This window comes from Panthera onca, chromosome A1, assembly GCF_046562875.1.
Source record: "Panthera onca isolate mPanOnc1 chromosome A1, mPanOnc1 haplotype 2, whole genome shotgun sequence".
NCBI lineage: Eukaryota > Metazoa > Chordata > Mammalia > Carnivora > Felidae > Panthera > Panthera onca.
In genome coordinates this window covers 170808091-170824177 of record NC_138339.1, presented here as the reverse complement: position 1 = coordinate 170824177, position 16087 = coordinate 170808091, and the positions used below count along the sequence as shown (strand labels likewise).

At 42.4% G+C, this 16087-nt stretch overlaps 1 protein-coding gene across 21 annotated transcripts in view; it reads right to left on the bottom strand.

The window, feature by feature from the left end:
• DOCK9 (dedicator of cytokinesis 9) overlaps positions 1-16087 on the bottom strand; it is a 290719-nt gene that overhangs the window by 32637 nt on the left and 241995 nt on the right. For all 21 annotated transcript variants that reach the window (XM_060636782.3, XM_060636789.3, XM_060636803.3 and 18 more), the window contains exons 39-44: positions 11058-11173; positions 4913-5050; positions 4614-4796; positions 2919-3032; positions 2609-2824; positions 838-895 (exon numbers count right to left, since the gene is read on the bottom strand). In XM_060636782.3, the coding sequence (XP_060492765.2) occupies positions 838-895; positions 2609-2824; positions 2919-3032; positions 4614-4796; positions 4913-5050; positions 11058-11173 (825 nt within the window). The remainder of the gene's footprint in view (positions 1-837; positions 896-2608; positions 2825-2918; positions 3033-4613; positions 4797-4912; positions 5051-11057; positions 11174-16087) is intronic.

The window sequence follows — 16087 nt, the reverse complement described above, 5'->3', positions numbered from 1 at the left end:
GATAAGCCTAGACTCCCTTAAATTCCATTCCAAACAGCCAGCTGTCCCAGAAGTACAGAAATTCCCTGGCCTTGGCACATGACTTTATATCATTTCTCACTTTGTAAATGTACTTCTTGTTGGCCAGATCTGGTGCTGCTGTGCTCTAGGACACAGGCACACGTGACCAGCTTTTCTAGAAACCTTGGTGTTCTTGATTTCAAACTGGAAATGAACGACTGGTGTTTAACCAAAAGAACCTGTGAACAAATTCATGGCCTGCTCATCTGGGAACAAACACATAATGCACAAATGAGCAGCACCCACACGCTCCTGCCTTCTCCTCCTTCCCTGGGGAGGCGAGGTTTCTAGCCAGCAAGGCTGCCTTCCCACATAGTAAAGCCAACTGGGCCGCGGTTCCAGAAAACACTGTCAAATAATCTCCTGTTACAATTGCCATTTGATTGATAAACAGTTCCAGTGGGAATCTTAAGGGAAAATAAATCTCAGCTTGAGATTGGCCAGTCAAGGACACCCAGATGCAAAGCTCATTAACTAGTTTTTTGCAAGACAGAGCCATTAGTTAAAGGTTATACAATAACATGCCATACAGTTTTGTTTTTGATACTGGCATTTCTGCTGTGCCTACCAAGCCAAGCAAATGTGAATAAAATAATGAATATAGCGTACACACACACAGACACACACAGACACACAGACACACACACACACACACACACACACACACACACACATCCAAACCTCCCACCTCCCGATCTTTCTGAACGGCTCTCACTTGTCTTTGCTGCTTTGTACAGTTCTGTATTCATTTCACAAAACACAGGAATCATTCCTTACCTTTCCGCGTGAGATATTCTGCCACCAGGGCTGTGACATGGACATAACACATCGCTGCCTACAATAAAAGACACATGCTTCAGAATCATGTCATAATGCTCACGGACAGGAATCTAATGACTGCACGTACTTACAATAGGTCTCAAGGGAACTAGGGTTCTAATGGCTGACATCTTACCTTTTGAAAAAGGTGGAACACTTCACATAAAATGAAATTTTGAAGCAAATTGCAAATTGAGACAAATGGTAGTAAATATACTAAGTCTCATTTCTATTTTGAATTACTGAATTTTAACATAAAAGATAAAAAAAGCATTTTTTCTTATACTATTGAAAATTCCTGCATCATTTCTCTTAAGGTAAAAAGAGGCCCATTTGAAGAAAAGGTGTGTGTCTTCCTAGATTCTGGGAGAAGTTCTCATATTTCAGCAGCTAATATATTTTTCTCTCAACTTAAGAAAATGTAGTAACTACTTCCCGACATAGAATTATAAACCAAAATTATAACTTAATGTTATAATTAATGTTAATGTTAGATAACATTATGAACACCTTAAAATGAAAGAAAAATAAAAATAATCTCTTTTTTTTTTTTTTTACTAAGTTGCCACAGTGTTATAAAAAAAAAAAAAAATCACAAATAGCTGTTGGAAATGAACCTGATTCTGATGCCTGAACCCCTGGTTCTTGTCAGAATGACAGAAAAATCACTCCTACCAGTAATATGTAATTCACTGTTATCACAGCTAAAATGTAGTTCAGAATAAATTTATGGTCAAACAGAATGGACTTCTTGAATCATCAATACATAAAAATAGCTACATGAAACTTTCAGATGTAGAACATAATTTTACTAATTTAGACAATTAACAGAAGTTTAAAAGTAAAAGCATGCTTCTTTGGTAATACTGTTGATCATACCTAAATGTCTTAGGCACAAATCGTAAACAGTTTTTGGGGGAACAAAGACCCTGCCATACAGCCTACTGCTTTCTTTGATTTTGCCCCTTTTACAGACGATGTCATGGAGACCCAGAGGGGTTAACAATGGACTCAATGTCACAGACTTAGTGAGAGTTGGACGTGAGATTCAGTCTGTCCCCGGGGCCTGCGCGCCTAGCTCCCTGCCGCCACTCTGTCTACTTAGGGAAACGTGGCCCCTCTGTACAAGGGTAGTGCTCTCACACCTACCACATCCACAGACAACAGACCACCTCACAAAGGAAACAGCAATGTCCTATCATTGCTTTAAGAACAGGAAAATTAAACTTCATCATAAAAGAGCTGGATTTTAGGACTAGACAGAAGTTTCGATGCAGGAGCTGAGCACACTGGAATCAGCAGGCCATCTATGTGAACATAGGTGCTAAGAGCTTTCAGAAAATGCTCTCTTGTGGCAGGAACATGCCTCTACCGTGCTGTAAACTACCGAGATGCTTAGAAGACTATGAAGTATCACTTCTTTAATTACTGGGATATTTTCTTAAAATTGGTTTCTTTTCTTTTTTTTTTAATGTTTATTTATTTTTGAGTGAGCGGGGAGGGGCTGCAGGGGTGGGGTGGGGTAGAGGATCCGAAGCAGGCTCTGCGCTGACAGCAGAAAGCCTGATGTGGGGTTTGAATTCATGAATTGTGAAATCGTGACCTGAGCCGAAGTCAGATGCTTGACCGACTGAACCACACAGGTGCCCCGTTAAAATTGGTTTCTTCTAGCGAATGAGACATAACTAGTTTCTCCCAAAATCCGAGATTGAGAGGCTTGCAGGACTACCTCAGAGAGATCCCCATTTTTGACGTGGATCCTGGCCATGCTGTCCAGCCACGTCTTCCTGAGCTCAGGAGTGCTGGCATAGGACTTGGCCAGACTGTACTGGAGGTCTACCAGCATCTCCGGGTCATTCTCGTGCTCCTTCATTTGGGCGGTGGCCATCAGAACTGTGCGGATCCTTTTGGTCAAGTCCTTCACGTCCGAGGAAAAGGTGGTGTGCTAAAGCAAGGTGGGAGAAGGACACACGGGTTCAGCTGTGTTCTGCCTGTCCGCACACACACCAGATGATGAGGCAGTCTTGGGGGCCACCCACCTTGATGAGCCTGTCACTGTTGGCACAGTTGTTGATGATGGACAAGGACTGCTGGAATCTGGTTCCCCCGATCCCAACAACGTCTGCTATCAGCTGGCTGACAGAAATAATGACCTTAGGGACACACAAATGTGAACAGATCATTTCACCTTCAAATGACTCCCTAAACTTGGCTCTTGTCTTCAGTTAGGATGTGCAAAGTTTTGAGCACAGATCATTTCAGTGCAGGAAACAATGCCTGAGTCATCTTTTTCCCCTTCCAAGAATCATTCCAGAAGGTGACTTTGCTATCCTTAAGTATTTTGTTTGCACAGCAAAATGCTAATCAGGAGGACCTAGGCACGAGAATCAGATAAGACCTTATCACTTGGATAGTTACTCGCTTTCTCTAATAAAAAGGGAGACCTTATCACTTACCCCATCAGTTACTGGTTTGAGCTTATACACACTAAATATTCAATAAGTGGACTGTCCTTTATATTTTTTTATTAAAACATTTACATATTAACTATGCAGGGGGGGGGGAGCACCTGTCTTTACTGGGGTCTGTGAAGTGCTCTGCCTTTACCCAGTTATACAAAGTAAAAAAACGGGTGTCATCCTTATTCCCTCCTTTTCCTTCACCATCCCCTCCATTCCTTCACAATCAGTCTCTAAGCACTGTGAACTCATGCTCTTCTTCTAACCTTACCATGCCTAGTCTAGAGCACCATCCTCTCTGGCCTGGATTTGACCAAGGTTTCCCCAAAGTCTCTCCAGCTGAGCCCTTGACTCCCCTGATCCATTGTCAGCTCTAGGTGCAGGTGATCCCTCCAAATATGCAATGATGTCTTCTTGACTTGCTCTCACCCATATTCTTAATTCACCATGAGGACGTCGTCCAGCTCCCTGGATAGGCCCTTCCCCTGGTGCATCCATGGCCTGACACATGCTCACCCTCTAGATGTGCTAACCTCTGTTGCTCCTTCCCATCTTCTGAGAAGCCTCCCTGCCCCGGCCAGATGCCCCTCCCCTCCGTGGTGCACTCAAGTTCCTCTATCACGGCACTGGGGACAGCGCACCGACAATGGGGTCTGTCTTCCAGTGGACTGTACACTCCATGAGGGCCAGGGGAGGGTTGTTTGGTTCATGGTTGTATCTGTGAATTCTAGCATGTAGTTTGCAAACAATAAGTATTTACTTAAAAAAGGAATAAACAGAGATAGAAAAGGCACTCCTACATGAGTTTGTAGAAAAAGGGAGTCTATAAAAATACTTAAGACTTTTCCGTATCTTGCACGGTTCCTAGAGCAGAGCATCTGAGACATGTTAACTCTGGAGGGATGGTAGGTATGTCAGTAGATGGAAGACAGAAAAGAACCACTATGGACTTTCTATGTTTTTCAGCTAAGATGTTCGCTATTGGGCATCCTCATGTAGATTCTAATAGATTGTGATTCAATGGAATTTCAGTCGGTCCAATACCGAGTCAATTTTCAAATGTCCCTTTACCGACAGAAACACATTCTGGGCCCAAATCTTACAATGTGGAGAATGAAACAAACCAAACCAGTGAACGTGACTTTCCAATTTTCCATTGCAAGGCCATACCTTGTTGTGCTTACACTGAGGTCTATCGGTAAGCGCGACAAAATCTTCCTGCTAAAACAGAACCCCATAGGGTACACCCGCATTGAAAAGTGAAACTACACGCACTTGCAAATGCGTCCGGACAAAGGACTTCTTTCCAGTGTAGTCGAAGTTGTTCCTCATGAGGAAGTACAGCAGCTGGGAGGCCTCGGTTCTGATGGAGCTCAGCTTGGAGTTGCAGCATTTCAGGATCTCGTAGCACAGAGCAGCACACATGTCGGCCCTCCCTTCATAGAACGTCGAGGGAAACTGGGGGCAACAGCAGAGAGCGAGGCCCACGTGGTGATCAGTGCTCCCTTCAACCCCAGGTGCAAGGCAGACAAGTATGGTCATCGATGAGGACATCCCCCGGGGAAGCAGCTCACCTTATAAATGAATGACCTTAAGGCAGTGAAGACATTTTTCAAAGCCGTTTCAGACTGATGTTTTTGAAGAAAACACAGGTAGACGTCAAAAACTTTTTTCATGAGAGGATTATGTCCGTGGTCGGCCAGGAGCTGGTTCTTAAAACACAGAAGGACAGCTTGGTTAGTGAGACCCACTGGACACCTCAGCTAGGTTGCACACAATTTTCAGACTCAAAGGTTCAATTTTCTAGGTACTAAGACAACTTACAATTTAAACAAACTCTGCCATGAATCTCTAGGAAAACACAGAATCCTCTTGTGATACAAATAAGCCTACAACAAATTCATGCTTTGGAGAGTCTGCTTTTTTTCTTTTTTCTCTTTTAATTAAATGTTTTTAATGTTTATTTTTGAGAGAGAGAGAGAGAGAGAGAGAGAGAGAAAGAACATGAGCAGGGAAATGACAGAGAGAGAGGGAGACCAGAATCCGAAGCAGAGCTGTCAGCACAGAGCCCGACATGGGGCTTGAACCCATGAACTGTGAGATCATGACCTGAGCCGAAGTTGGACGCTTAACCGACTGAGCCAACCAGGCGCCCCTGCTTTTTTCTAATAAGGGAGGGACTAATCATAAAACTTCCTAGCATACCGTAACGTGGTTTAAAGGACAACTATTCCTCAGTACTGATTTGGCTTCTATTTATTTACTTATTTTTACTGTTTACCAGCCACCGATACAGAGGTAATCTTTGTGACATCTTAATTCCAACAAAGAAGTGCCATTACAGGTTTTGGCTGATTAGTGGGCTGGAAAAAACCACTGAAGTGAGGTCCCCTAAAAGTAAGTTTGTTTTTTTCCAGGCTTCTCAGGGGACCCTGTTAAGTGATGAATAATAACCAGACAGCTTGGTAAGGTGGGAAAACATACAGGCTTTGATCAGGCCCCATTGATCATGTGCAGGGATCTGCACAGGTAAACTGAGTCTTCCTCTTCCCACCTGTAAATGGCGGCCCTAGAACTGACCTTGCGCAGACACTGCGAAGACGTGAGTCAAGTACAGAAAGTGTCTGACGCATCCTTGATCAGGCTCAGTAAGTGGTGCCGGCAGGATTTTAAATATCATGGATTCTACTTGACAAAGCAAAACAGCAGGGCCACAATTCATACCTCTCATCATTCTGCAAGGGCTTTTCACACCAGCAGTAAATTCATACTAATTGAACACTTTGTTCAAAACTCTCATCAACTGCTGAACACACAGGTAGATATAGATGTCACCGAGCTAGAGGCCAGCATGCAACCATTGTGCCTTAACGTATGTGACACTAAAGAGCTACATCTTCAAATACAGATAAGCCTGTCTGCACAAAGGTGTGTGTGTTTGGGACAAGTAGGCAAACATGATGATTAAAAAAGTCAAGAGGCCAGTGTCTCAAACCAATCTTACAATTTTTCCAAATGACTGGAGATAACTTATGTCCAAGTATTTCTGTTAAATAGCCAATTATGGCTGGGGTGTTAGTTCTAAGATTGACCTCACCTTATTTGGGGAGAAAAATTTTTACTCAAGGAATAAATTTTGTTTTCGTTGGTCCAGTGACTCACAGATGTACTCCCAGCTGGTAGGACACCTGGAATCCACAGTGATCTTTACAACATGAAATACTGAGCACAGTACTGAATTCCATCATGTGAAAGAGAAGCAATTTAATGAGTAGAAAATATGACTTAATTAACTGAATATGATATACTCTCAACCAAGAGCAGCTGTTTACCAACTGGAAAAAAGAAAGGGTGGTTCCAGTGTCCCGGGAACTGCTCACATGGCTTGTTGTCTGTGAACATTACTTTTCCAGGGCCCACCATCCTCCCTACTTATGGCTGGATTAAGGTTTGCACAGATCTGGATGTGAGCTTTCCTCCTCTCAGCACTCTTTGGGGGAGGATATCCAGAAGAGATAGTGTAGACAAAAATCGCCAGGAGCCTAGTCTTGCTGATGGAACTGGCCTGTCTCCAAGTTCTTCCCCCTGGAGTTAAATTTTCCTTCCTCGCACTTTCTCGTCAAGGTGTGTGTTCCTATTTTCAGGATTTAGTCTTCGTGGGTTCTGGTCTCAAAACCCAATTGCAAGAATGCAGTTAAAACTCACTCACACAAAAATATAAAAAAATCCCTCATGTAAAGGGATAGAGGACCTCTCAACCCAGACACAACCCCATGTACCAGCTGCCATCTGCCAACTTCCAATCAATCTTCTTCTCTCCCTCTCTTGGTCTCTCTGCATGTCTGTCTCTTTTCACTAATTAGAAAGTAATATACACAAATGTAAAAAAAATGTTTGAACATTCAAAAAGGATGGGGGTTGGGAGGTGGGAAGCAAAACAGAACCACCCTTCACTTTTCCACTCAGAAGTAACCACAGGTAGCAACAGAGTGTATCTCATGTCCACCTTTTTATCCCTATGGACTTGTCCTGAAAATAGGAGAATTTCATTCAGGAAATTAAATGAGACGTTGCAACAATATGGAGGGCACGGCTATTCTCTAACAACAAGGTGGAGAATAGGTTGTAAATAAATCTCAGGAGCTGTCGGATGTGCATGCAGGTTTGACTGTTGTAACGCGTCCTCCTTGGCAGAATGAGCCTTTCAGAGAACGAACGCTCAAAATCAAATTTTTAAAGATCCAGAAACAGGATAAAAACAAACTTAAACCTTGGGTACCAAAGTGAGAGGTCTAAAACCATGTTATTTAAAATAGAGGTACCTTTCCTAGGCATACAGCGTTTAGTTTTATTTAGACATTGCTTTAAAAATCCAGTTTAGAGAAGAGCTGTGTCAGTTGCAAACGCTCAACAATCACTAAGGTGACCTGATTTCATGCGTTCTTGCAGACCAGGCTCACGGTTGTGTGAACCAGACCAGAAACTTCCTAGAAGAACCCAATGATCCAAGCGCCCTCCAACATCGCATACTGATTCTCCCCATGCAGCTCAAATCAAGAAAAGGCACTACGTGGAACTGCTAAAAATACATTATCAGATTAAATCTATAAACCCATCAAAAAGATCATCAAAGATCATTAAAGGCCAGCATTGACTTGGGGTTGTGTTAATCATAGACATTGTGAAATAGCCAGAGAAGAACACTATTTTTCTGCATGTAACTACCTTGGCTTACAAAACACATCCTTTTATGTATTAAATGAGACAACACATGTGAAAGCATCCAGCACAGGAGCGGCAACTGGTAAGCGTTTGGTAATTCTCTTCTTTTTTTCTACATGAGAGATCATTCAATTACCTTGATATAACTCAGCTTAGCTTTTCTCTCTTTCTCCCTCTTTCCCTCCCCTATCACCACCTCCCTGCCATGTCTGGCTTAATGGAGAACAAGAACTTCGTCTGGTCAAATGTGCAGTGATCTTGGGCAAATCTTTTAACCTGTCTCAGTCTCAATCTCCTCATCTGTGAAATGAGTGATAAGAAGATCCACCAGGGCAGGCTAACGTGAAGATTAATGCTTGAGGCACAGAATAATAATAAATAAATAAATAGCAGGAATTTCATTCAATAAATAGCAGGAAACTAATAACAACAACAACAACGTTATTATTAAGGGTTTAAGTCTTTTCAAACATTTTCTTTCATTAAGACTACGATTTCTTGGGCCTGGGTGGTTCAGTTGGTTAAGCGTCAGACTTCCGCTGAGGTCATGACCTCACGGTTCAAGAGTTTGAGCCCCGAGTAGGGCTGTGTGCTGACAGCTCGGAGCCTGGAGCTGTTGTATCTCCCTCTCTCCGGCCCCGCACCCGCTCACGCGCTCACACTCTTTCTCTCTCTCAAAAACGGATAAACACTAAAAAAATTAAAAAAAAAAAGAATATGATTTCTTGACTATCCTTGGCAACTTATTAGATGCGGTCAATTAAGAGACTCAGTAACGATGGTGCTGTATCTGTGGAAGATGATTTTTTTCCAATTATGTCAGTTAACTCAGTGTAAGAATTTAATTTTTCTGATACGCTCCAAATGGTGAGTCAGCTGAGTAAATATCTGCAGAGGAAGATCCTAGTGGCTGCCGTGCCAGGGGCCTCATGAACCTGCGAATCCAGACCAGCAAGCCTGCAGTGTGGCATGGCATCCAATAATGCCGTAACATCTGCCCATCTTTCCACTTCCTAATGGGGGTGCAGAGCTTTAAACGTTTTTGCACACAGGCGTGTAGACTTCAACAGAGACCACCTCTGCACTAAAGCTCAGTCTTCTCTGTGGGTCTCAGGAGTTAGACCCTTTGTCATGGGCCCAGGAAGTCATGAACACAGGGTAGACGTTTTGGGATACTTCTTATCGATCCATGATACAGTAGGCATAACTGCCAAGTTCTAGGTAAGGAAACCAGGGTTTCCAGATGTCCAGCAGACCCAGCCGAGGCTTAGAATCTGGCTAATGGTGGAGCTGGGAGGTAAAGCCTGGTCTGTATCCGCAAAGTGGCAGATTCTTTGAAAGGCCATCCTACTTTAACCAAACAACGAGCGACAGATCGTTTTCTTCTAACCTTACAAATGAGAAATCTTAGGTCTGGAGACATGAGGTAATTTTCCCAAAGACATTCAGACAATAAATGTCACAAGCAGGGACCATCAGATGTTGTTTCTCTCTCAAGAATCGGGCAGAACCTACCTGGTGGCCAGACGCTGGAGACCTGGGAACCTTAATGAAACCTCTTCTTTAATATGAGGCAAGCATTTTCAAGGGGGGTAAGTATGGACTGTAGGCTGTGCAGTGAAGAAACTGTCACTGTTCTCACGTGCCCGCAGACACACCTCTGCTGCATGTGCCCTTACCCCCCGGCCACACAGCACCAGGCTTTCCTGCTCGTTGGCACGGTGGGGCCCAGGCAGAGGGCAAAAAGCCGTGTCCCAACTACTGTTCCGAACTTAAGGATTCTCAGTTAGCAGTGGTACAGGCATACCCTGGCCAACACTCACATTAAACATGTCATTGCCTATTTGGACAACAGTTTTTAACTAAAAACACTCAAAAGAAAATGGAAAGAGGTTCCAAACGTGGTTCTGGTAGAGCAGAGGCTCTCAAGTGGTAGCATTCAGGTCTCACCCCGAGACTTTCGGATTCAGCCAGTCTAGGTGAGGGCCTGAGAACCTGCCTTTCTAACATGCTCCCAGGGTTTCCAGCTGCTGCCACCCAGGGGACCACACTCTGAGAGCCACAGGAGTGGAGGCTCCGTGTAATAAGACACTGCTGTCCTCACACATATTCGATTAGAGTCCGCATTTCCTGGTCTCTCATCTGGGTTCCTAGTAATGACATTTCGTGGGGACACGAGTGGTGTGGCTGCTAAGAAGAATAAAGGTATATTATAATAAAGTGACATGATATCAGGGCAACTATTTTTATCCTAATAAAGTAATGCGCTTTATGAGAAGCAGAGATAAGTAAAGCAGAGAACAACTCTGGCTGCATTTTCCAAATATCCTTGGAAACAAACACAGTTTTGGTATTCGTGGCATATTAACACTAATTCAATTTCCTCCTTCCACGCTAGAAATGGAAGAAATCGTTTAGCAAGACTAGGTAAGTGTTAAGTTCCTAAAATCAAGCGAGTGGCTTGAGAGACCATCTCTACCTACTTGACTGTTACTTGCTAAAACCTACAAATAAGACAAACACCACCTTTTATTGTCTATCCTTGAAACGTTTCTATCACTGAAGTTACTGACAGATTTTTAAAAACTGTAAAAGGTGAATGCGTGTGTACTTATTTTAACTGCCGCTACATTTGGATATGTTCAAAGGTGGTAGGGGTGGCAATGTCTGATCAGGTTCCCATATTATCACCCTTGAGGGCACAGCAAACCGTGTTCCCCAGATGGATGCTTTCTTCTGGCCAAGAGGTAACCACCTCCAGGAACTGGTTCCGTCACACCCTGACTGGTAAGCTTTATTTTATTTCAGGGAATTCGAGTCATTAGCTACGGAACGGTTTCATTAAGGGATTGTAAGGGTTTATGGTTTCTTTACAGGGGCAAAAACAGTCGCTGAGACAAAAAATACAATATAGGAAGCTCTTGCCGGTTCAATTAAACACGCACAATGAATTTACAAGGTAAAAGCTCTGACCACGAACAGCTGTTCAATACCAACCTTAAATGCCAGTGTAAACAGAGACAGAGTGTCCAGAGCCGTAAGGCACACCTCCGTAGCAATGTTGGCTTCAAGTAGGGACTGGTGAAGGACGTCAGCGTCTGAGTGGCCATAGCCTGCGTGAATTACAACACGAGGTTACTGCAGGGGGCTGCAGAGAGGGCAGTGGCCCGATACAATCACGCAGTCAACTTTTGATTATTTAGGGAAGGCTTCCTTTGGGGCTTTGTCTCCCTGTTTGCCCTTTTCCTCGGTGGTGGGGCAGGGGATAGGTAATTAATAATGCATCTGTTGGGTTATGACTCTACGATTCCGGAAGGGAAAGAATGGCAGCAACCATTTATTTTGCATTGGCCACGTGCCAGCAATCATTCTATGAACTTTACATGTATTCGCTCATTTAATCCCTCAATGGCCCTATGAAGTATGTACATTATTAAACCCTTTCTGCAGATAAGGAGACAGAGGCAGAGGAAGGCTAAACAGCTTGCCTTAAGTCGCACAGTTAGCCCACAGTGGGCGCCAATCCACCGAGTACTTGGCTGAGCTGCTGGGATGGGAGGGGCGGTGAAGGAGGCTGAGGCTTCCCAAGCTTCCCACATGGACACAGGCAGCAGAGGAGCACAGGGGTTAAGAAAATGAGCCCAGGGTCAGCCTGCTGGTCCCTGAATCCAGCTCAGCCACGTGCTAGCTGTGTGACCGTGGGCAAGTTATTCGGCCTCTTTATACCTCTGTGTCCTGGCCTGTAGAATGGGGACAATAATAGTATCTACCTCAAAGGGTTGCAGTGAGCATTAAGTTGGTTACAATTTGTGAAATTCTTAGAATAGTGCCCGGCGCATGGTGAATGCTACGTAAGTGCTGAATCGTTAAGGTGAAGAACTAGGCATGATAATCAAGAGTTGACTGCACTGCTAATAGTATTCTACTTGTTTTATCAAAAAGCACGAAAGCCAGTATGTCTGAAGGAAACGTTTAAGAAAAGGAAAGGACTTGAAGAATCCTAATTTAAATACAAACTGATATCTACTATACGTGGCTATAAACTTCAATTTAGTACTGACATAAATGTAGCTTGACATACAATTTGAGATATTACATTATGAAATGATATGCATTAGCAGAAATACATACAGGGGTGCAAAGATGTTACAGGACTGATCTAGATGACAAAGAAAGCTGGCACTATAATAAAACGTCATGTAATGTCTTTCTCCCAGGAGCGTAAGCAAATCAACACTTACTATGTAGGTAATTTTCTTTATACTCCAGAGAGGAGGACATTTTGTATACAGATCAGGAAAATGAAGTGCGGAAAACCTAGAGAATTTTCTTGAGGCCATTAATGGGGGGAAAAAAAACCCAGAAACTGTACCCTAAATTCCTGATCCAGGTCACCATATCATAGTACCTGTTACTAGGACAAAGTAAAGTAACTAGCCCGATGTTATTCTCGCTTGAGCAAATGTCAGAGTTACAGAATGATTTTTAAAAGACTACAAAACAGACTTTCCAAGTTACTGAGAAAGATGGATATATTTTGGTAATAAGGTCAGCCAAGGCATCACCCCGTTTGGCATGGTTTGTTTGGTAAGACACAGAGATGATGAAAGAGGAAAACGGACTGTTAATTATTGTTAAAGTGATCATAAAATGGGGCAAGAGGGGAACAAATAAATACAGCACCTTTTGTTAGATCAACCAAAATTATCACAGGTCACAAAGACCCTTTGTTGAGGGCTGCTGTTTACCCCTACTGATGGGTAATGATCTGGGTTAAACTGTCCCAAGAACTGGCTTTGGTGATTACTTTAATTTTTTTCTTGGCACAGAACTGACATTTTCTTTTTCTAGGTAACTTCTTGGCTACGTGTATGCAGATGCGATCGCCTACACGCTCAAGGATTTCCACTGTGTTTACTTTCAGCTGGAGGTCTAGACCAATCCAGGACTGAAATTGGGCCATGTGTTGTCTTTAAAACATATAATCAATGGCCATGCTAGTTAAGTTTTTATATAATTACGTATCCATGTATGGAAACATGACAATGACAAATTTCTCTAAACTCTTACACCATCCATGAACCTTGACCTTGTCTATCTGATCTCCTTAAGGGGCACAGTCAGATTCATATGGAGTCTGTCTGCCTGTGTCTGAATTATCTAAGAATAAAAGAAATGATCTTTTTAAGCCACAGTTGGTTATAATTTTGCTTTTTGTTAAGCCCTCATCTCAAAACAGAGGATTATTGGAAGGGTTGTGGGAGGGGGGCTGGGCTAAATGGGTAAGGGGCATTAAGGAATCTACTCCTGAAATCATTGTTGCACTATATGCTAACTAACTTGGATATAAATTAAAAAAAGAAAAAAGAAACAAGAAATCAGCAGGATTCCTGAACTGGTGTTATTAAAAAGCCCCTAAAAGTAAAGGGCAGCATGGAGAGGTTATGTAAGTGGTAGACACTGCAGGGACAGTTTACTGAGAGATGCTCCGGTGGAGAAGGCTTGTCTCAACACCTGGAACAAAGCCGTGCACGAGGGAAGGCTTTAGTCAGCGGTCACCATAGGAAATGAACTGACTTGGCATATCCAAAAAAGTGATCGTAAGAGAAAAAGCAAGTTCTTAAGGTATTGGTCAGCAACTCACTGAAGCTGATTAAGTGGATTCTGACCCCAGCAAGCAAGAAGTGCTGTGTTAACCAACCCTACTGATTTTCCCTAGGGGACAGCGCTCGGGGCACTGACTGTCTTCAGCCAGGCTGGTCAGGGAGAGGAGGACTTCCTCCCTTCCCCAGTGTGCCATCTTTGGCATGCACATCATGGACTGCTCTTATGTACACACTTTTTGTTCTGATGTCACTCTGTGATAAAGGATTTATTCTAGAATCCCCAAATCTTTTAAACACTCAGAGGCCAGGGATGAGATTTCTTCCCCTATCTAATGTCATCTGCTATGTTAGACTTAATTAACCTTGCTCTGTTTAATAAACTGTTACCAGAACAGCTCGACTGAATAATGCTGACCACATCTGTAAACTGTCTCCCCCTCTCCACTGCCATGACATCAGAGGTGATGTGGTGGGAGGGACACAGCTACATACCTTTTCCAAACATGAGAGGACATTCGAGCTCGAAGAAGTCAGATATGTATTCTCATAGGGGGCACTTTCTTTTCAACAGCTGCCCTTACCCTTTATGAAACCAGAATTCTTGTTTTTATTGTTAATTTTTTTCCCTCTGGCCCATATAATAGAAATCCAGAAAACAATACATTTTATGAGAAAAATGTAAATACTACTAAATGACAAGGAATCTTCTTGCTAAAAGAAGTCCCCAAATGTTCACAAGAGACTCTAAAATACAGAGAACAAGCTGAGGGTTGCTGGAGGGGTTGTGGGTAGGGGGATGGGCTAAATGGGTAAGGGGCATTAAAGAAGACACTTGGGAGGAGCACTGGGTGTTATACACAGGGAATGAATCACTGGAATCTACTCCTGAAATCATTTTGCACTGTTTGCTAACTTAGATGTAAATTTAAAAATAAATTAACTGATTAATTAAGAAAAAAAAGAAGTCCCCAAATGTGGAAGATCCAGTCTCCCAGGTTTATTAACTCATGGTCTCCAGCGTTTACTAACTGCATGTATTTTTGCAAGGTAGCAGGTGGACCAACCCCTACATCATCTATTGTTCATCTCCATCCCATTTTTACTGCTAAAAAGGTTTTCCTCACAAATGAGCAGAGAGGAAACAGGAGAAATAAGGAATAATATTCCCAGGCAAAACTTACGTGATCTTGCTGTCTGTCCTCTGATTCACACACACACACACACACACACACACACACACACACACACAAATATGCTCAAAATGATTTGTGGAATGAGTCTAAAATCTCAGTTTATACTCGAGGAAATGGTTATGCCATCTGCTCTCTCTGACCAATGCCTCAACCTAATGTTGAGCAGTGTCTGAAAATAGTACCTGTTATGGGATTTACATCTCAAACTGGGAAAACACTTGGTTTATGTATACATTTTAATTTAAAGTCCTTTTTAAGGGTATTAAAAACATAAACATGACTGACTTTGAACAGGCATTTTGCCAGACTTTGAGTTCTGAAACCCCATCAATTACAAGAAGTACCAATGACTGGTTGCCATATTAGATGTACTAGGTAAGATACAGGTGTAAGATAGGTCTGTTATAACTCCAAGATATACCCTGATATTATAAATGCTAGAAAATGTGCAAAAATGTATTTCTCAATAAAGGAACCTGTCTCAGAATCAAAAAAAAGTGGCTTTATAAACAAACATTTCATTTACTATCTTGAGTATATGTATGCCTTCAAAGCATCCAAGTCCATTTTTACCTATTTTAAAAAATATATTGCCAGGCTTAAAACCTTTTGAAAAATATTAATTTTACTTCAGAGGATATATGCATTCTCTGTATCTTTCCTATTAATTCAATATTATATCAAGGAACTTTATCACTGATACTCATTTTCTTACTTGTACTTCATAGACATCAAAGAATTCCAGAGTTAGATGGGGTCTTACAAACCCACTCGTCCAACTCCTCACCTTCTCTTGTGATGTTTAAGTGACCTGGACAATACCCCCAGTGGGTCTTCATCCAGTCTCTGTTTTCACACCTCCAGCTCCAAGTGCCCACGCTAGCTAATGGGCAGTTCAGTTAGAAAATGCTTTTGCATAATGACCTGAAATCTAATTCTCTGCAACTTACTCCATGACCTTGAACTCTCTCTTATACTGGATTATATGAAACACAGGTTTCTACCTCTTGCTGGCTTTCCCCCCCTCATACCAGTGGGAAATATGAATTCTCATACAAATAGATTTAATATATTCCTAGGGCAACATATAACATCAAAGTAAATGCAAGGTGTTATTTTATATGTTTTGCACATGTATCACCTATTTGCAAACGTGTTTCACTTAGCTTCCCTCTCACAGCTTGGCTTATATAAAATACTCTATATGCAGCTATCACTCTCAATATAC